Genomic DNA, 22,946 nt, shown 5'->3' with positions numbered 1-22,946 from the left:
ACTTTGGCCTGACTTGGGCCTCCAGCCTGCTACACCTGGGCCTCCAGCTCTACTGGACCTCCAGCTCTACTGGGCCTCCAGCTTTACTGGGCCACTAGCTGCACCTGGGCCTCCAGCTCTACTGGGCCACTAGCTGCACCTGGGCCTCCAGCTCTACTGGACCTCCATCTCTACTGGGCCACTAGCTGCACCTGGGCCTCCAGCTCTACTGGGCCACTAGCTACACCTGGGCCTCCAGCTCTACTGGGCCTCCAGCTCTACTGGGCCACTAGCTGCACCTGGACCTCCAGCTCTACTGGGCCACTAGCTACACCTGGGCCTCCAGCTCTACTGGGCCTCCAGCTCTACTGGGCCACTAGCTGCACCTGGACCTCCAGCTCTACTGGGCCTCCAGCTCTACTGGGCCTCCAGCTCTACTGGGCCACTAGCTACACCTGGGCCTCCAGCTCTACTGGGCCTCCAGCTCTACTGGGCCACTAGCTACACCTGGACCTCCAGCTCTACTGGGCCTCCAGCTCTACTGGGCCACTAGCTGCACCTGGGCCTTCAAGCTCTACTGGACCTCCATCTCTACTGGGCCTCCAGCTCTACTGGACCTCCAGCTCTACTGGACCTCCAGCTCTACTGGGCCACTAGCTGCACCTGGGCCTTCAAGCTCTACTGAACCTCCATCTCTACTGGGCCTCCAGCTCTACTGGACCTCCAGCTCTACTGGACCTCCAGCTCTACTGGACCTCCAGCTCTACTGGGCCTCCAGCTCTACTGGGCCACTAGCTGCACCTGGGCCTCCAGCTCTACTGGGCCACTAGCTGCACCTGGGCCTTCAAGCTCTACTGGACCTCCAGCTCTACTGGGCCACTAGCTGCACCTGGGCCTCCAGCTCTACTGGGCCTCCAGCTCTACTGGGCCTCCAGCTCTACTGGACCTCCAGCTCTACTGGACCTCCAGCTCTACTGGACCTCCAGCTCTACTGGACCTCCAGCTCTACTGGGCCTCCAGCTCTACTGGGCCACTAGCTGCACCTGGGCCTTCAAGCTCTACTGGACCTCCAGCTCTACTGGGCCACTAGCTGCACCTGGGCCTCCAGCTCTACTGGGCCTCCAGCTCTACTGGGCCACTAGCTGCACCTGGGCCTCCAGCTCTACTGGGCCTCCAGCTCTACTGGGCCTCCAGCTACACCTGGGCCTCCAGCTCTACTGGGCCACTAGCTACACCTGGGCCTCCAGCTCTACTGGGCCTCCAGCTCTACTGGGCCACTAGCTGCACCTGGGCCTCCAGCTCTACTGGGCCTCCAGCTCCACTGGGCCTCCAGCTACACCTGTGCCTCCAGCTCTACTGGGCCTCCATCTCTACTGGGCCTCCAGCTCTACTGGGCCTCCATCTCTACTGGGCCTCCATCTCTACTGGGCCTCCAGCCTCCAGCTCTACTGGGCCTCCAGCTCTACTGGGCCTCCAGCTCTACTGGGCCTCCAGCCTCCAGCTCTACTGGGCCTCCAGCTCTACTGGGCCTCCAGCTCTACTGGACCTCCAGCTCTACTGGGCCTACAGCTCCACTGGGCCTCCAGCTCTACTGGGCCTCCAGCTCCACTGGGCCTCCAGCTCTACTGGGCCTCCAGCTCTACTGGACCTCCAGCTCTACTGGACCTCCAGCTCTACTGGGCCTCCAGCTCTACTGGGCCTCCAGCTCTACTGGACCTCCAGCTCTACTGGGCCTACAGCTCCACTGGGCCTCCAGCTCTACTGGGCCTCCAGCTCCACTGGGCCTCCAGCTCTACTGGGCCTCCAGCTCTACTGGGCCTACAGCTCCACTGGGCCTCCAGCTCTACTGGGCCTACAGCTCCACTGGGCATTGAAGTCTGTCGACATCTGAGTGAGTGACACTCACTTAGCTATCTTGCTCAGTTGCTGAGGTATTTCCTTACTCTACCGGACCAACCATGGCTAAAGCCCGTCTTTTCATTGCACTTTTTATTGCGCTCTCCCCTCTTGTGCGTGAACACTGTGCAATGTTACCAACGTGCTTAAGCGCTCTGGTACCCAGCAGGGAAACAGAATACCTATGCACAGAATAGAGACAATGACGCACTAATGATAACCAGAACTTTTGGACTGACTCATAACAATATGAACTACTTTACCCTGCCACTGCTGTCATGCCATATCATGAAATTGTTACATGCAATGATTTTGCTACCATCTGATAAAAATGTGCATGCTATGAGCAAACATCACAATTATCAGTTAACTCCCTGCCGTACTTTGATCCTACTATTATTAATGATGTCTGGTAATATTCATGTTCATCCTGGTCCATGTCCTGTGTCTAGCCCCACAATCTCTGTTTCATGTGCTGCTGCTGTTAACCAATGTCCTGATACCAACACTGGTTTGAACGATCTGACCTTTTCAGATTTTTGCTCTCGCAAAGCTATGGGTTTCCTACATGTAAATGCTAGAAGCCTACGGCTCAAAATGGATCAGATAAAGGTATGGGTACACAGTTCCGAACCTTAGGTATTGGTAATTTCTAAATCTTGGTTGAAGAAAAGCGTGCCAGATTCTGCCATTGCCATTGCAGGGTATAATGTCTTTAGACAATATAGGTCATCTAGATCTGGTGGAGTTGCTATCTTCACCAAAGAACACCTCCAATGCTCCATCGCCACCAGGACATCTAATCCTAAACAGTTCGATCTTCTTATTCTCACCATCCAGCTGACCCAAAATTGCTGGCTGCTACCGCCCCCCCTCTGCCCATGCTAGTGCGCTACCTGCTATCAGCGCCCTCCTGGTCCCTTATACCAAGTCGGAGCTTGTGCTAATGGGTGACCTAAACTGGGACATGTTCAAACCCCCTGCCCAAGTCCTCCGTCAATGCGACTCCCTCAATCTCACGCAAATGATCACCAAGCCCACAAGATACACCAAAAACCCAGAAATAATAGAAAAGGCCACACTTATTGATGTCATTCTGACAAATAACCCTGATAGATACACATCTGGTGTTTTCTGTAGCGATATGAGTGACCACTGTTTCACTGCCTGCATCCGAAATGGTGGTACAGCTAAACTTAATTACCCACAGACGACTACTGAAAAAGTTTGATGAGCAAGCTTTCCTCCATGACCTAGCTAATGTTAAATGGGACAGAATAAATCTAATCCCTGATGTTGACAATGCATGGTCCCTTTTTAATGACTCGTTCAGCAAAATAGTCAACAAACATGCCCCTATGAAGAGAATGAGGATCAAAAACAGATGCAGCCCATGGTTTGACCACAACCTAGCAGAACAACTTCGCCTCAAAAACACCATCTGGCGTAGAGCTCGTCAGTCAAAATCTCATGAAGACTGGTTATCCTTTCGACAAATAAGAAATAAATTCACCCAGGCCATCCGCAAAACCAAGACTGGTTACTTTCAAGAGCAGTTTAGTCTCAGTAGCTCAAACCCAAGCAGGTTTTGGAAAACAGTTAAAGAGATGGAGAACAAACCCTCATCCTCCAAGCTGCCCACCTCCCTAGTAACTGGGGATATGGTAATTACTGGAAATGAGCGTGTGGCAGAGGCCTTTAATAATCACTTTATTAAAGCTGGGAGCCTGTTTGAGTCCATGACACCCCCTGCCCCACCATCCAACCCCTTGCCCCTCAGCCCTACAGCGCCACCTGCCTCACCATCCAACCTTAGTGCCCCTAGTCCAGCCACGCATCAGTTTTGCACTGCAGGAATTTACTGAGAAAGAGGTTTTAGAAGTACTCAGCAAACTTGACCCCAAGAAACCTCCTGGCCTTGACGGGTTAGACCCCTTTTTCTACAGAACTGCAGCCCCCATCATTGCTGAACCTATTTCCCATCTATGTAACCTGTCCCTGCATACAGCAGAACTGCCCTCCGCTTGGAAAGCAGCCTTGGTACGGCCCCTGTTCAAAGGAGGAAACAATACTGACCCCAACTGCTACCGCCCAATCTCAATTTTACCCTGTATAGTAAAAGTGCTAGAGAGACTAGTTTGCAAACAACTCACAAGCTTTCTAGAAACCTACAACATACTTTCGGAAAACCAATCTGGCTTCCGCTCAGGGCATGGATGTGAGACTGCTACAATGAAAGTCCTCAATGATGTCCTCAACGCCCTTGACTCCAAACTCTACTGTGCTGCCGCCTTTATAGATCTGGCTAAAGCCTTTGACACTGTAGATCATGAACAGCTTTTGGAGCGGCTGAGAGACATTGGTGTCACTAATCACAGTGTAGCATGGTTCGAGAACTACCTCTCTGATCGCACTCAGTCAGTAAAATCCGACAACCTATTAACCCAGTCCCTATCCATCTTTAAGGGGGACCCCCAAGGCTCCTTACTAGCTCCAATCCTCTTCTCCATCTATATAAACAACATAGGCCAGTTCGCTGGAAACTCCCTAATTCACCTCTATGCTGATGACACAGTCCTGTACACCTCTGGTCCCTCCCCAGATGCTGTCCTAAAAACTCTCCAGGAGAGCTTTCTAAAAATCCAAGCTGGTTTCTCCGCCCTTTGCCTGGTCCTAAACACCAGCAAGACCAAAGTTATGTGGTTCGGCCACAAGGGTGCCTCCCAGACTGGCACCATTGTAGCTGCCGATGGCAAAAAGCTTGAACTGATCACCTCCTATAAATACCTGGGAGTGTGGATCGACACCAAACTCTCCTTCTCTGAACACCTAACTAAACTGCAGGCCAAAGTCAAAGCAAGGCTTAGCTTTCTGTATAGGAACCGTTCCTCCTTCACTACATCTGCTAAACTCACCCTGGTCCAGATAACTGTTCTGCCGCTATTTGATTTTAGCGATGTAATCTACCGCTTGGCCCGTAAAGGTGATCTAGAGCGCTTAGATATCCTATATCACTCCGCCATTCGCTTCGCTACCAATGCCCCCTACAGGACCCACCACTGCGAGCTATACTCCCTAGTAAACTGGCCCTCCCTGGAAATTAGACGCAACATCCACTGGCTGGCCTTTGTATATAAAACACTTCTAGGCCATGATACTCCCCCTTACCTTACTCGCCTAGTCCACCCTCGTCCACTCCCGAACTACCACACCCGGTCAGCCACACATATCCTGGTAAACGCCCCCCATGCCAACTCCTCACAAGGCCGTTCCTCCTTTCAGTACGCAGCAGCTGATAGCTGGAACACACTACAAAAAACTAGGGGTGCACCGATATATCGGTCGGGTATCGGTATCGGCCGATAAGTGCCTTGTTGACTGCTATCGGCCTATCGGCCGATAAGCTCAAATGTGCCGATAGCAGTCGCCGATAACTAACCATCCATTTGTGTAGCGTCAAAAGGCAAAAAAAAAAAAAGTTCACTCGCGACCCACCTGCACAACGCCCGCCGTCCCCCCCACACACACACAAGCTACTGCATCAAAGTTACTATTTATGATTAACAAGGCATTCGTTTTGTGGCATTTACGTTATATAGTTAGTGTTACACGGACAATAACATCAGCATATTATTATTACCCATAGCAGCAAGGCATTACTCCGAGTCCGTTCATAGCCGGGAGGCAGAAGACTAACGTTACTGGTGAAAATGTGATTTACGTTGGAATACTCCTTTGCCAACTTGCTGTACTTTGCTTGCAGGTCTGCAGCCATTATTACTGGATTAAGAATAGCCCCAACTTTAGCCAACGTAACGTTATGGCTAAACCTTTAACATTAGTTAACCCTAGCTTTCGGTTAGCTGTTCAATGCATAGTAATAACACAACCAAGCGAATCCATCAGAGCTCCCCATCAACACCGCTCTGTCGGGAGGATGGCATTTAAGAAAGTATCTGCTGTTAAAATGACACAAACATTCGTTTTGTGGCATTAACGTTATTATAGTTAGTTACACGTTCAATTACATCAGCATAGTATTTACCCGAAGATAGCAAGCAAGCCGTGCATAGCTCGGTTACATTCCGTTGCTCATTCCGTACACAACTACACATTCTGCAATCTGTTAATAAAGTTTTCAACCAGACAAATGTATAAAAAGGCTTTGTTTTATTATAACATTTGTTGCAGTAAAATCATTGTGTCTCGTTTGGCCATCCTGTGGAGCGCGCTGGTCGGCGGGCACTGCCGGGCAGCTAACGTATTAGCTTGTTGTGGTTCTGAGTTTGACTCGCATTCTCGCAAGCAGATCATCAATGGCGGCATGCCCCGAAGTAGAAAAATGAATAAACGCTTGGTGGTAAGCAGGAGGTGGGTGCTAGCGGTGTGGCGTAATTGGCCGAATCGACTGTCAATCAAAATGGTTCCATTGCATTGGTTGAAAGCTCTGGTTGAGAGAATAGTATCCCGCTGCAGGCCGCCAGAATGGTTCCATTGCATTGGTTGAAAGCTCTGGTTGAGAAAATAGTATCCCTCTGCAGGCCGCCAGACGATACTGGGAGAGGGATCAGTGATACCATAAACATATTTCTTGATGTTTCCTTTTTTAAGTAAGTAAAGAGGCCTACAAATACAAACACACATACAAATATACAGTAGTTTCATTAAAAAAAAAAAAAATATTAAAAAAAATATAAAAAAAAATTAAAAATATCGGTATCGGCCGATTGTGTTAGTTGAACAATCGGTATCGGTATCGGTGGCCAATTTTCATATCGGTGCACCCCTACAAAAAACCTTAAATATGGAAACATTTATTTAAATTAGATTGTTAAAGGAAACTTTAACAACATCCTAGAGCACTCATGTAGCTGCTTCTCCGTGTGCTAACACCATGCTGCCACTATTGTTCTGTTGTCCGTCAGTTGTTGTTGTTCAGTTCAGTTGTTGCTCTGTATGTATGTCCTGCCTTTTTAATAATGTTCCTTTGTGTTATATTTTTATTCATTTTATTGGATCCCCCATTCCCTTTCCCCTAGGGGGCTTTTTACCCCCAAATAGGCCGTTATTGAAAATAAGAACTTGTTCTTAATTAACCTGCCTATTCAAATAAAGGTTTGATGATGATGAAAGGGTTAACCATTTGGTAGTGTGAGGATTCGCCTGTCCCTGGACCTTTTTTCCCTGTCTACTCTCCTCAACAGCCCCCACCCTTGCGAGGACTTTTCCCTGTCTCCTACTCTTCACCAGCCCCCACCCTTGCGAGGACTTTTCCCTGTCTCCTACTCTTCACCAGCCCCCACCTTTGGACATTCTTGTTCCTCTACCTTCACGCACCTGTTGGGAGTTTGCGATCAGCTCGGGAGAGTACTTAGGTTGCAGACTCCCCTCCAGTCCTGGGCGGGTCGTTCTGTGTTCTGTACGTCGGTTCTGTACGCTGTACGCGTCTTTACGCTGTACGCTTCTGTATGCTGGTTCTGTACGCTGTACGCTTCTGTCGCTACCATCACCTGCCGCGTCTTCGCCCTCGGACCCCGGCTCGCCATCGCTCCCTATTCCACGGGGGGATGGCGTGTTCTCCCTCGGACCCCGGCTCGCCATCGCTCCCTATTCCACGGGGGGGTGGCGTGTTCTCCCTCGGACCCCGGCTCGCCATCGCTTCCTATTCCACGGGGGGATGGCGTGTTCTCCCTCGGACCCCGGCTCGCCATCGCTCCCTATTCCACGGGGGGATGGCGTGTTCTCGCCCCGGTCCCCTGGGACCCCCTTTGTTCTGCGCTGCCCGTCTGCAGCATCCGAGGAGGAGGAGGAGGATTCCTTTCTGAGCAGCAGAGCCCTACTCGGTGTAGGGACGGAAGAGGATTCCCGTGCCCGGCCTCCGCCGTCGGGCCCCCGGTCCCCGTGCCAGGCCTCCGCCGTCGGGCCCCTGTGCCCGGCCTCCGCCGTTGGATTCCTGTCCCCGTCCCCAGCCCCTCTCTCCGGGCCTCTGTCCCAGTCTCTAGCCCGCCTCTCCGGGCCTCTGTCCCTGTCCCCCTCTCCAGTGCCCCTAGTCCCTTAGCCTGTTCGCCTGTTAAAGGCACAGTGCCGCAGTTTTCATATTTCATGGACTCTAGTGTTTTTTGTGTTCTCCCTTAAGGGGACTGTGCCGCTTTTTGTTATATAATAAATATTGCCCTGTTTTGGCTTACTCTCATACCTGTCTTGTGTTGTGCTATTGGGGTCGGTGTCAAACCATAACAGTACGACCCGACCAGTCGACGACCCCAGCCAGCACAGACAGTGTATGTGAGTTCCCCTGTTAGCTCCCCTGTTAGCCTCTTTAGTTCCCCTGTTAGCTCCCCTGGTAGCCTTGTTAGCTCCCCTGTTAGCTCCCCTGTTAGCCTCGTTAGCTCCCCTGATAGCTACCCTGTTCCCCACAGCTAGGACTGTCCTTTCAGCTAGCTTGTTCTCCTCTGCTAGTCCAGCCGTCTGCTAGCTTAGCCCCTGCAGCTAACCGGCTTCCTCAGCTAGTCCAGCCTGTCTGCTAGCTTAGCCCCTGCAGCTAACCGGCTTCCTCAGCTAGTCCAGCCTGTCTGCTAGCTTAGCCCCTGCAGCTAACCGGCTTCCTCAGCTAGTCCAGCCGTCGATTTTAATATTCTATACACTCTCATGGACCTCTGTGTTATCATTGGAACTCATTTTGAGAACTCGAGAGTGCAATGCCGGCCGAATCCTGCTAGGTGGCAGTATTGCCTACCCTTTGAAACCTTATTTCACACTGGACCCTGGCTTCAATTGACCAACTTGGAACGCGTCCAGCACACTTGATGCATATTTTGTGCCATTTCACGTCAGGGACCCGATGGAAATCGCGATCAGACAATTGGAATATTCATTTTGGAATAACTCCTAGCAAAGGTAAGGACTTTATGAAATCAATCCTACTTTGATCCAACAATGATTTCACATCGATGGCAATAATCAATGTATATAGTATTCAAAACATATGCCGTTGCTGACTATCAGAGCATCACAAAACGACCCCCCCCCCCCTTGATGCCTTCATGATGCAACATAATACCTATTATATACCTTTGATTTGGAAATAATATCGTGTCCAGGCGAGCAACGCGAACGACTTTAGCAAAATGCACATAGCGCTCCATAACTCAGCTTCCAGGAATTAGCCCGGATCACTCTGAAACTATACAATATTCTCCACGGGATAACACGCAAATTAACTCTTTTTTACATGTTGTACGAGAGATAGTGACTGTCAAATGAGCCATAGTATTGTCTCCATAGCTATAATATAGATATAGCTCTGCAAACATTGTGACGCACAGTGAAAATGCCTATCTTTTAATGCGTGGCCCACTACAGGGATGAGGATAATCGCTGGTGCTGAATGAGTTAAGCCAGAGCGGTCCAGTACAAGATTAATTTCAGGCCATAAATAGATAATACAGTCCGTATTAATTGTGCATTAAATGTTGAGTTTTCTTTTCAAATGTAGCAAAGAGTGATGACCCTAACCCTATCAAAACAGCAGTCAAATTGTATATTTTCAGCACTATGTTTGTTTACCAACGATTTTAAGTGTTATTAGCGAAATATGAGTTCATAAATATATCAGCGCATCCTGGAGGAAACCAGATGAATTAGATGTGAGTGAATAACGTGTCATGAAAGTGCTGTAGTCCTAAAACAGAGGAGACCCCGGGCTTTCAATGGACATTGAACAAACAGGTAGAACAAACCTGAATGTTATTGCCATATAATAGAACATATTTAGTTTCTTTACCTTTCTGTGTCTGTACCTTTACCTTTCTGTACGTTTCATAGTCGAGCAACGTTCAAGACAGGGGAGGGAAGAATTGGAAACACGAAATTGGGATTGGAGAAAAATGGAAAATAAGGAGAAAAAGTGGATAAAAATTATTTAAAAAAGCACAATCTCAGGAGGGTTATACAGAACTAAGCATTTCATTATAATGTACCTTATATGTGACAATTTATTTTTTTCTTTACTTGAATCAAGACAGTTAGAAGATTGGAATACTTTGACTGTTAAATAAATAAATACAATACATGAATCAGTGGGTCCAAGGACCAATCTTCCATTTACTTGGGCATGTACTTTTAGGCGAATTAAACACTTTTTAAACATTACACCATATGTTATCTATTTATTCTTACAGATTATCACTACCTCTTCTACCTCATTTTAGCATTTTGTATATTTTAGTTTTTTATATTGTATATTTTGTATAGTGTTTGGTATTTTACTCTTTTACTGTAAGAAGCACAATCTCAGGAGGGTCATACAGAACTAAGCATTTCATTATAATTGTACTTGAATTAAGACAGTTAGAAGATTGGAATACTTTGGAGTGTTAAATAAATAAATACAATAGATGAATCAGTTTGGAGGAATTAGTCAATGATTACCACTTGTTTACTGGAAAACAGCCAGCTTGAATCAGTGCCAAGGCAGACATGCTGGTTTGTTCTCTCATTAGTGCAAGGCGCTTCCTCGGCAGGTGGTCACTGAGTGAGTTGTCGCACGCAGTTGTGATTCTCGTTTGGTCGGTTCGAGTACTTTTCTTGTATTTAAACTATCGTGTGAGAATTTGTTAGTGAGTGATTACACTGTTACAAATTGGTCGACAGTTTGATTCGGTCACGTCTCGTGAGTTGTCAAAAGTTGTCAAAAGAGCTGTTAGTTTTGAAGGATTAGTTCACGAGTCGCACGTTGATGTGTGTGTTTATCGGTTGGAGCGGCTCCATCACGGACTTCGAACAGCATGCATACACGCACGCACACACACATACACACTCCAAACATTCATCATTTCCCTTCAGATTGTACTGAGAACTGAAAAACCACCCTGATCATTTATTTCATATTATCATTACATATTATCATACATTCATTACATACATACATTCATTCATATTATCATACATACCTTCATATACATTATCAAACATACATATTAATTAATCTTGTCATGCATGCATTCATGCATATTGTCATACATTCATGCATAATATACATTCATGCATTTGTTTGTTGGGTTGTGTTTATATTAAGGCTGTCAAAGTTAACACGGTATTAACGCGTTATCGCCCGATTCTATTAACGGCACTATTTCTTTTAACTCACGATTAACTTTTAAGAATTTTTTTTAACATTTTTTATTTTTTACTAGACTTCACTCAGGTGTATTGATGCTCTCATTGATACTATGTTTGTTTCTGAAGTGTGTGTGTGTGTGTGTGTGTGTGTGTGTGTGTGTGTGTGTGTGTGTGTGTGTGTGTGTGTGTGTGTGTGTGTGTGTGTGTGTGTGTGTGTGTGTGTGTGTGTGTGTGTGTGTGTGTGTAGGAACATGAACGCGATATCTGCCATGCGAGACTAGGCGAGCAGGCTATAAGGCTTGTTGTCAACTATGAAGTGTTCGACTTTCTGACTCCTCCCCTGGCTGCAATCGTCTACTCTCGCTTGTTCGATACGAGAAGGCATGCGACGTAATAATGTTACCCTGAGATTTTGTGTAGAGGGAAAAGAGGAGGGGTCCAAGGACCGAGCCCTGGGGGACACCTGTCCGAAGGGGGTCCCTCTCCGTGACACTTGGTAGGAGCGGTCGTCGAGGTAGGATGTCAGAGCCAGCCACTCCCATTCCTGTGAGGGACGTGAGGAGGATCTGATGGTTGACTGTGTGGAAGGCTGCCGACAGGTCCAGGAGAATCAGGACAAAGGAGAGGCCCTTCACTTTTGCTAAGTGAAGAGCATCTGTGACCGCTATGAGGGCTGTCTCTGTGGAGTGACCAGTCCTGAAGCCTGACTGATAAGGATCTAGGAGGTCATTCTGTAAGAGATAATCACTAAGTTGGTTGGATACAGCACGTTCAAGTGTTTTAGAAAGAAAGGAGAGAAGAGAGACAGGACGATAGTTGTCTATTTAGTAATAATATGTTTTTGGCTAAAACTGACACATTTACAGAAATGTTTATTAATGTGTACTGTCCTTTTTAAATAAACTGAAACTGAAACTGAATAATAATAATAACTTTATTTTTATAGCACCTTTCATGCAGGGGATTGCAGTTCAACGTGCTTTACATCAGTAAGAAATAAGACATAAAATCAGTGTAAAACAAGCAGCAAGAGCAAAGCATAAAGTGGGATAAATGCAGATATATTAATCAAATCATATCAGAACCTCACGTACAGTAGGCTTCTTGAATTTCTGTAATCTGTTACAAAACATGATAAAGGTTATAGTATGGACCCAGCGGATAGTGGGGCGTAAAGACAAAAGTAAAAATAAGTAAAATAATAGCAAGAGTAAAATGAGCAGACATATAAAATCACAGTTTTTCACATTAGGATCTATAAAAAAGAAGCAGTGAAGCTAGACCAGCACTCTCAGGTTCAAGAATTTAATGGCAGCCTGAAACAAACATGTTTCGGAATTACATATTCCTTCTTCAGTGTTATAGCTTGCAATGCACATGCAGTCAAGATGGTGGTTATATACACAGGTGGTTAATGACTTGGCAGGTAATGGCATCACGGCGCAGGTGTGCCTGAGTCTATTGGTCCTCAATGACCAAAGGAAAGACCTATCAAAATAGAGTATGTTAGTAAATACAAATTATACAAATATACAACCTATATGAAAACAAAAGCAAAAGCAAAAATACATTACAATTACCAGAAACTTTATATGTAACATGCCCGTAGTTTATAGGGCTAATTGAGCCCCTTTACTTATTTACATACATGTTTCTATATATTTTTCTATTGAGCATCATAGGATAAACATACCTCTTGCATGAAACAACCGCATGGATTAAACCAAAATCTTATAGGTAAAAGGTACTTAAAGGAAACAGGTTAACACGTTCTCTTCATTCATTCCTCTAGGTTCTATGCAATTAAACAGGTGAATATAATAACATTCCCGTTGCAATAGTAACTTGTGTCTGTCTCCCCCACTCGCGGGCCTGTGGACTAGCTCGAGTCCCATGTATCTGAGATCGTTAACGGTATGTTTACACCTGGAAAAATGTCTAGCTACTGACGACTTTATATCTGAATTTCTCACTGAACACTTATGTTCACTGATTCTTGTTTTAAAGGCTCTGGTTGTCTTCCCCACATAATAAAAATTACACAGGCATTTTAGCAGATACACAAGATTGGATGAATTACACGTGATACGCCCTTTAACAGGTATTTTTTTGTTCGTTTTCGGGTGCGTGTAAAATTTCTCTTTGATCAATTTGTACACAGGCTTGACAAGGAAAATTTCCATCAGGGATATTCTACAAAAAATTTGTAGGTTTCCTTACGGGCAAGTCGGTTTTAACTAATAGGTTAGATAAATTCGCTTGTCTTTTATAAAAGTAATTAGGTGAATGTTGAAACGCTGTCCCTATTATTGGATCCGACTGTAGAATATGCCAATATTTATTGACTATGCTCCGTATGCCTCTCGTAATGGGGCTAAAAGTAGACACAAAGGATACTTTGTCTGTGTTTTCTTTTTTCTTTTTGGGGATAAACAACGTGGCCCTATCGATCAGATTGGTTTTATTCAGGGCTTTATGTGTCAAGTCGACACTATAGCCTCTCTCATGAAAGCTGCCACGTAGAACTTCTGCTTGTGCAGTAAATCTATCTTCAGTGTCACAAATTCTCCTATAACGGAGTATTTGGCTGAAAGGTAGACTATTCTTCAAGGCAGGAGTGTGGTAACTGGAATAATGTAAGAACGAGTTACGGTCTGTCTCCTTTTTGAAGACCTCTGTATGTAATGAGATGCCATCAGGGGCTTTCTTGATCAAAACATCTAGGAAAGGTAGAATATGCATATCAAACTTTAATGTAAACTTTATAGTTTCTCTGCAGGTGTTCAGGTACTCAAGGAAGGCATCAAGATCAGACGATGTACCAGACCAAATAAAAAACATATCATCAATATATCGCATATAGGATTTGACGAATTTCTCAAACGGGTTATTATTAAAAATTTGATCAGACTCATACTTGGACATGTACAGGTTGGCTAGGTTCACAGCGGCTGGGGAGCCCATGCTGAGGCCTCTGTTTTGCAAGTAGTATTTATCTTGGAATCACATTAGGATCTAACATTCCAACAGGCCACCTTGTTTATGGTTTGATTCAGTTTTATTAGAATAGAAAAGACATGGGGCGGTCACGTGGCGTAGCGGAGATTGCGTTCGTCACCAACACCGGAGACGCTGGATTCGCCTGTTCGAATCCAGCTCACAGCTCCGGGGTTGTCACCAGCTTGGCTGGCCGTTCACACTAATACAATTGGCAGTATTAGAGGGTGGGAACGCTGGCGGGGTGGGTCCGGGTCGTTGTAAACAGCGACTCCTAGAGTTCGGTCGGGGCGCCTGCTCAGCGCGGATAGGATCTAAGGGGGGTAGTGTGATCCTTCCACACGTTACACCCTCTCAGTGAAAGTCTGCGCTGCCAGGTGAAAAAGAAGCGGTTGATTGGCTAGACGTGTGTCGGAGGAAGCACGTGATAGCCTCCACTCTCCCAGACTGACTGTGGGGGGTAAGTGCGCAGCGACCAGGAAGGGGATTGGGAATTGGCATAACGAGTAACATTGGGATGGGAGAAAATCTGAGGAAAAAGGAGGGGGAAAAGATCAATAAAAAAAAGAAAAAAATAGAAAAGACATGAATGATGAAATGAGCACATACACATTTATCTCAGGTAACTAACATTGCATTCCTCTTGTCGTGGAATTAACACAACATTATGCATACTTTTGACAATAAAAGTATGCATTGGTGGGTTAATTTCACTGGATGTATTCAACAAGGCTTTCTAAATGTAAACATTATCTGTGCATCTCCCCTTTTCTTCTCTCCCTCTGGTTCTCACTCTCCCTTTTCCCCTCTCTCTCTTTCCTTCTCTCTCCCTTATTTATTGTAATTTTCCTAGTATACTATTGCTACTGTCATTTTGTATTTAATTTACTTGTACAGTATGCATGTAAAGTACACATAACCTTGTTTTTTGTTGCAGCCCCCCCCCCCCCCCCCCCACCCCATTCCCTCTAAAGGATTTAGGATTTTGGTCAGGCTGCTTTTGTATAATAAGAATTTGTTCTTACTTGGTTGCCTAGGTAAATAAAGGTTACATAAAAAAGAAAAAAGATTTAAAAAGAAATTAAAATCAAATCCGATATTACATTTGAATGCCAATATCGGCCAATAATATCGGTAGGCCGAAAATATCGGACATCTCTAATTGGTATCAATTATATTTCAAAATAGATACGATGATCTCAGGCTCTACCATATGTTCATTAATTCTGCTGTTGCATCATAGTCAACACATATCCCTGGATAGAGGGCCTGTGTGAACGTGGTGTGAACTGTATGGAGGAGGGTCATGGTGTAAGAGACACTGTAGAAGGACAGAGTACCTGCCTTGTGATCCAGGTACACTCCTATCCTGGAGGACCGAGGGCCTGAGACTCTAGTCTGAACACTATTGTGACTGAACCAGTAGTCTCCTCCCCTGTAGCTCTGTAAACACCAGGGCCCTCATGCATCAACGTGTTCTACGCACAGATCTGTGCGTAACCCGTGCGTACGATCATTTCTAAGCAAAGAGTGGGATTCATCAACTTCAACTTGAACTTGACTTCGTGCTTACATCTACGCACATTTCGGACCTGGCGTACCTCGCGCCCAGTGGTAGAATATATTATTACAACAAGGAAATGAGCTTCTGTGCATAATAACACTGGATGTTCTATGAACCGTAGTTCATTATAGTTCATTGTAAAATAGCAACAGTAGTGTAATTATGGTCAAAACCCTATAAATAGCATTTGGAATAATAGATCTTTCTCTCAGAATGAATGCAGCATGTCATATATGTTACGATGAATTGAAAATGGGGGACCCTGATGTAAACAAGACGAAAGTCTTTCTCTGGTCTGCATCCCCTTAACAATTGTATGTATTGAGCTGTACTGTACTGTACCCATTCTGCAATCTGTTAATAAAGTTCTCATTCATTCATTCATGGTTTATATAGCGTTATCGGAATATACGGGGTGTAGGCTACTGACTGACTGCGCTCCGCGTAGCTTGATTGATTGATTGATTGAAAAGTTTATTAACAGATTGCAGAATGGGTACAGTACAGTACAGCTCAGTACATACAATTGTTAATTGGGGATGCAGACCAACTTTCGTCCTGTTTACATCAGGGTCCCCCATTTTCAATTCATCATAAATCATAAAGCTCAACTCGTTATTATTTTGCGCACAGACCGCCGAAACACGGGAACGTTTTGATTATATTTAAAAGGCTTTACGTTAAACGAAACAACTTTTTTGCGGTTTCACCCCGTAAAAACGCCGTTTCCGTATAAACGAAAGGCACATCTGTAAAAATATTTTTGCGGATTCACCTGCTAGCGTTTCCGTCTAAACGGGGCCTCAGTGACATGGCTTACTGGTCTCTCGTCTCTCTCTCAGTGACATGGCTTACTGGTCTCCTGTCTCTCTCTCAGTGACATGGCTTACTGGTCTCTTCTCTCTCTCTCTCTCTCTCAGTGACATGGCTTATTGGTCTCTTGTCTCTCTCTCTCTCAGTGACATGGCTTACTGGTCTCTTGTCTCTCTCTCTCTCAGTGACATGGCTTATTGGTCTCTTGTCTCTCTCTCTCTCTCTCTCTCTCTCTCTCTCTCTCTCTCTCTCAGTGACATGACTTATTGGTCTCTTTTCTCTCTCTCTCTCTCTCTCTCTCTCTCTCTCTCTCTCTCTCTCTCTCTCTCTCTCTCTCTCTCTCTCTCTCTCTCTCAGTGACATGGCTTATTTGTCTCTTGTCTCTTGTCTCTCTCTCAGTGACATGGCTTACTGGTCTCCTGTCTCTCTCTCTCTCAGTGACATGGCTTACTGGTCTCTTGTCTCTCTCTCTCTCAGTGACATGGCTTACTGGTCTCTTGTCTCTCTCTCTCTCAGTGACATGGCGTATTGGTCTCTTGTCTCTCTCTCTCTCTCAGTGACATGGCTTATTGGTCTCTTGTCTCTCTCTCTCTCTCTCAGTGACATGGCTTACTGGTCTCTTGTCTCTCTCTCTCTCTCTCTCAGTGACATGGCGTATTGGTCTCTTGTCTCTCTCTCTCAGTGACATGGCTTATTGGTCTCTTGTCTCTCTCTCTCTCAGTGACATGGCTTACTGGTCTCTTGTCTCTCTCTCTCAGTGACATGGCTTATTGGTCTCTTGTCTCTCTCTCTCTCAGTGACATGGCGTATTGGTCTCTTGTCTCTCTCTCTCAGTGACATGGCTTATTGGTCTCCTGTCTCTCTCTCTCAGTGACATGGCTTACTGGTCTCTTGTCTCTCTCTCAGTGACATGGCTTATTGGTCTCTTGTCTCTCTCTCTCAGTGACATGGCTTACTGGTCTCTTGTCTCTCTCTCAGTGACATGGCTTATTGGTCTCTTGTCTCTCTCTCTCAGTGACATGGCTTACTGGTATCTTGTCTCTCTCTCTCTCAGTGACATGGCTTACTGGTCTCTTGTCTCTCTCTCTCTCTCTCTCTCAGTGACATGGCTTATTGGTCTCTTGTCTCTCTCTCAGTGACATGGCTTATTGGTCTCCTGTCTCTCTCTCTCTCTCTCTCTCTCTCTCTCTCAGTGACATGGCTTATTGGTCTCTTGTCTCTCTCTCTCTCTCTCTCTCTCAGTGACATGGCTTATTGGTCTCTTGTCTCTCTCTCAGTGACATGGCTTACTGGTCTCTTGTCTCTCTCTCTCAGTGACATGGCTTATTGGTCTCTTGTCTCTCTCTCTATCTCTCTCTCTCTCTCAGTGACATGGCGTATTGGTCTCTTGTCTCTCTCTCTTGTCTCTCTTTCTCTCAGTGACATGGCGTATTGGTCTCTTGTCTCTCTATCTCCCTCTCTCTCTCTCTGTGCGCATGCGTGTGTATGGTGGAGCGGAGCGTGGTTGAGCGAGGGGTGGAGGAGCGTTTGCGGTGTGAGTGAAACTCTAACTTTTTCTCTAACTTGTTGTGTTTAATGTTATGAATTAGACTGTTGCTTATTTATTGTGTGCTTTTATGAGAGTGTTGGCTTTAGCTGTTTCGGTTGAGTTTAGCCGTAGTATAGAGTGACAATTGTTTGGTGAGTGCTGCGTCGTGCCTTTACACAGGCATGGCGGAGCACGGAGGAGCACCCTCCGGTTTGGAACATGGTTTGCGACTCTCTCCAGGCTTTTGACCGAGTTGAACATCAGTACCTGTGGAAAGCAATGCAGGCTTTTGGTTTCAGCTCTGGGCTTATAGCTATGATCCAGGTCTTGTACAGAGACATTGAGTGTACTTAACGGTGGTTTAAGTGCGCCTTTTGAGGTTCAGAGGGGAGTCCGACAGGGCTGTTCTTTATCAGGAATGTTGTACTGTCTGGCCATAGAGCCGCTGTTACACAGATTAAGGACTCATTTGTCAGGTTTTTCTTTTCCGGGTTGTGACATAAAATTCAAACTGTCTGCATATGCTGATGATGTCATGATTATGGTAAAGTCCCAGCACGACATTAACATTGTACAATCAACTGTGATGGCTTTTGGTACTCTCTCCTCTGCTAGGGTGAACTGGCAGAAGAGTGAGGCCTTAGCAGTGGGTAAAGGGCCAATTGATGGACTTGTGCTAACTGGAGGCCTGACATGGAAGAGGGGAGGCCTAAAGTACTTGGGGATTTATCTTGGGGATGAGGTATTTTCTTCCAAGAATTGGGACGGTGTGGTAGATCAAGTGGAGGGCCGGCTGAAGCGATGGAAATGGATTCTTCCAAAACTGTCGCTGAAAGGTCGGGTCCCTATTATCAACAATCTTGTGTCCTCCATGCTGTGGCATCGGCTAGCGTGTACGGACCCGCCGCTGAACCTGCTGTCTAAGGTGCAGGGGTTGATGGTGGACTTCTTCTGGAATCGGTTGCACTGGGTCCCACAGAGTGTCCTTTTCCTGCCCAAGGAGGAAGGGGGACAGGGGCTTGTCAACTTGGCAAGTAGGGGAGCTGCGTTCAGGCTCCGTTTCATTCAGAGACTCCTGACAGGACCGGCTGATCTGGTCTGGAGACCTGTGGCCCGAGCCATACTGGAGCGGTGTGGTGGGCTAAGTCTGGCTGAGCCAATGTTCCTTATGGATTTAAAAGGATGTACAATGAAAAACCTGCCCCGTTTCTACAAGGGACTGTTAACAGTGTGGGGCTTGTTTACGAAAGAGAGACTGAAGGACGGTGGCTCTTAGTACTGGCTTCTGAGGGAGCCTGTGGTTCATGGGACTCGTTTTCAGAGTGGGGCCGAGCCAGCGCTGAGGCAAAGGCTGTGTGAGGCGAAGATGTTCACGTTGGGCAATGTGCTGGAGGTGTGCGTCCCCTTTTTGATAATGCTGCCGGTCTGGCCTCACAGCTGGGCACAAGGTCTGTCAGGGTGATGGGCCGCCTATTGGGAGGCTGGAAACAGCAGCTGACTGATAATGAACTGGAAATGTGTGTTGATTATTGTAATGGTCAGTTATTGCCTGCTGTAAATGATTATTTTCCTGATGTGAAACTCAGCCCTATTTTTAAATGTGATTGTTGTCTGTTAGAGGTGAGCAGTGCTGCTGATTGCAGGCTGAGCACCATGGTGGGCAAAGCTATGTATTACCTGTGTGTTAAAGTGTTGAACCAAAACAGGCTGAAGGATAGGGTTGACACTCCATGGAGAGCTCATCTGGGCCTGCAGGAGGCTCAGAGGCCTGAGTGGAGAGCACTATACAAACCACCGTTAACTAAAAGAGTTGGGGATTTACAGTGGAGAATTTTACATGGTGCAGTTGCTGTGAACGCTTTTGTCTCTGTGATTAATTCTGATGTTGAAGACACCTGTCCTTTCTGCACAGAGAGGGAAACAGTTTTTCACTGTTTTTTAAAGTGTGACAGGCTCCTAGTTTTTTTTCAGTTCCTGACCCGCATGTTTGTGATGTTTGATGAACATCTTACTCCAGATATGTTTATTTTGGGGTACAGGTACAGCAGGAAGAGGAGGTTAAAGTGTCAGCTCTTCAACTTCCTGCTGGGTCAGGCAAAAATGGCCATTTATCTAAGCAGGAGGAAAAAGATTGAGGATTCGGTGCTGGTAGATACCACTATCTTGTTTAGAGGTATGGTACAGGCAAGGTTGCGAACAGATTTTCATTTTTACCAGTTGACCAGCAATGTAGCAGAGTTTGAGATGATATGGTGTTACAAGTGGGTGTTGTGTACAGTTGTGGAGGGGTTGGAGTTGGTTTTTGGCTTTGTTCTGATGTGAAGTTTGTCTTTTATTTTTCTTGATTTGATTTGCTGTTCTGTGTTTTGTGTTATACATTCTGATGTATTGTTGATTGCTGAGTGAGAAAATAAAGTTGTATTTAAAAATCTAAAAATCTCTCTCTCTCTCTCTCCCTCTCTCTCTCAGTGACATGGCTTATTGGTCTCTTGTCTCTCTCAGTGATGTGGCTTACTGGTCTCCTGTCTCTCTCAGTGAAATGGCTTATTGGTCTCTCGTCTCTCTCTCTCTCTCAGTGACATGGCTTACTGGTCTCCTGTCTCTCTCAGTGACATGGCTTACTGGTCTCCTGTCTCTCTCAGTGACATGGCTTATTGGTCTCTTGTCTCTTTCTCTCTCTCTCTCTCAGTGACATGGCTTACTGGTCTCCTGTCTCTCTCAGTGATGTGGCTTACTGGTTAATCTCTCTCTATTATATATCTAAACCTCGGTCTATGTGTGTACATGGCATCAAAGTGTGTGTCGCTGTAGGCCTGCCTGTATTGATCACACCCCATTCAGCCCTAATTGTTCCCTGCTGGGCCTTTGTTCCACGTGTGAATTTGTCTAGTGACATTGACATTGAAATCACATTGCATTCTGGGAAGGAGTGTAGTTCTCTTTTCATTTTACTGAATTCACTGAATTCTTTTAGATCCTCCTGCTGCAAATTGGTAAGGATTGTACCAGAATGTTTCATAGGACATTGATTAAATCGGCTCGAATTCTACAATTGATGGCTTATTTTGAAGGTATGAACCTGTAGTTGTATATTATGTAACCAAAAAAAAGGGGGAAATTCTGAGGAGGAGGAGCTCCATAGCTCAGACTCCTAAGGTAAACGAGACGATTTAGAAATGGGCAATGGGCAAATACATTGTGTTTTCAAGATGGTGGACCGGCCGAAAACAGCAATGATGTAACCACTACACCTCCCTATTATGTCAGAGTCTGTCCATCAGCCGATACACGACAACACAAGTGACAGAAAGAGGTCATCGTGGAACTCACGTTGTAAAAAGTACTCTCTCGTCCCAGGCTTTGGTGGTAGTAGAACAGCCACTGGAGAAACTAGAGACACAAAATATCAGTCACAGCATGTTATCAACATGGATGAAACAATAGAACGCATCACTTATTTCTGATTTGCTCCTTGAGCTGTTCCAGAGGTCCTGACGAGTGGGTTCATAGGGAGGCTCATTCTGGGTTTCTATTGTGATGTCACTTGTCTTTATTTATTTGTCTTTAGTTCTGTTATCTGTTGCTATTTGATTGGATTGATTGATTGATGTATCGGTTGATTCATTGATTGATTAATTGGTTGATTGGTTAATTGAATCATTCATACATTGATTACAATTTCTATTGATTAAAATGTTTAACAAGTTCCATTTCACACAAACAAAACATTCTGCCCCCCCAAACTTTACAAAAACATTTTCCAAAATGAAAATGCCTTTCCTAAAACATACTTTCATGATCATCTAAAGTAAACAAAATAAATGAGCAGAAATAGATAACATCTTACTGAAATGGTTTTTATATATATATATATATATATATATATATATATATATATATATATATATATATATATATATATATATATATATATATATATATGTATGTTATTATAGAACCTGCTGGAGGGTAGCCAGCATTGAGTCATGTTTTACAACAGTCTATACAGGTGCAGCTCAATAAATTTGAATATTGTGGGAAAGTCCATTTATTTCGCAGCATTGATGCAGTAATTTGTGCAAAAGGAGCCCAAACCAAGTACTGAGTGAACATACTTTTCAGTAGGCTGACATTTCTATATTAAATATATATATATATATATCTTTTGATTGGTCTTATGTAATATAAAATTTTTTGAGATACTGAATTTGGGATTTTCCTGAGCTGTAAGCCATTACTTACTTTTACTTAGGTCTTTAAATCCCGGTCTTGTGCCCTCCGTTCCAGATGTTGCCAGGACAGCCCTTCTTTCTTCATCTCCTGTTCTGTGGTTCTTCTCCAGGTGGCTTTCGGTCTGCCTCTCTTCCTCCTGCCCTGTGGGTTCCAACTCAGCGCCCGCTTTGTGATTGTAAGCCATACTCATCAAAATTAAAACAAATAAAGGCTTGAAATATTTCACTTTATGTGTAATGAATCTATAATCTATGAGTGTTTCGCTTTTTGAATTTAATCACTGAAATAAATAAACTTTTCCACAATATTCTAATTTATTGAGCTGCACCTGTATATTCATCTCACCTTCTCCTGATATCTTCATGTTTTACAACAGTGTATATATTCATCTCACCTTCTCCTGATATCTTCATGTTTTACAACAGTGTATATATTCATCTCACCTTCTGCTGATATCTTCGGCCACGTATCCTTCAGGATGTTCGTCAGTTCGTCTCTCAGCTCAGAAACAGCATCACTCACATTCCTGAAGTCACGTAGAGGATGGACAGCGATACTGGGTAAGTCTGGAGATACACTGGGACTGGAGAAGGACTGGAAACCCTGGATTGAGAGAAATTATATTAAACAAAGAGTCAGAATCATACGAAAATCATCTACAGTAAAACTGTAGTATTTAAAAATATATATATATATTTATGTACAAATGGCTGTAGAAATACTATAGATAATCACTATAGAAATAACTATATACATAGTATTTCTTTGGTAAAACCACAGGGATACTAGTGATTCACCATACATTTCTATTGACTT

General features: G+C 45.0%; 1 protein-coding gene across 1 annotated transcript in view; it reads right to left on the bottom strand.

Moving 5' to 3' along the window:
* The window catches only part of LOC311234688 (E3 ubiquitin-protein ligase TRIM47-like), a gene marked incomplete at its 3' end in the record, with an annotated part of 81,507 nt that overhangs the window by 21,059 nt on the left and 37,502 nt on the right, over nt 1–22,946 (bottom strand). The window contains exons 5-6 of the mRNA XM_084321932.1: nt 22,574–22,733; nt 19,735–19,801 (exon numbers count right to left, since the gene is read on the bottom strand). Coding sequence (XP_084178058.1) covers nt 19,735–19,801; nt 22,574–22,733 — 227 coding nt within the window. The remainder of the gene's footprint in view (nt 1–19,734; nt 19,802–22,573; nt 22,734–22,946) is intronic.

This window comes from Notolepis coatsorum (genome assembly GCF_963971535.1).
Source record: "Notolepis coatsorum genome assembly, chromosome: 9".
Classification (NCBI taxonomy): Eukaryota; Metazoa; Chordata; class Actinopteri; order Aulopiformes; family Paralepididae; genus Notolepis; species Notolepis coatsorum.
The sequence above is the reverse complement of the archived record's forward strand: the minus strand, read 5'-3'. Positions and strand labels throughout refer to the sequence as shown.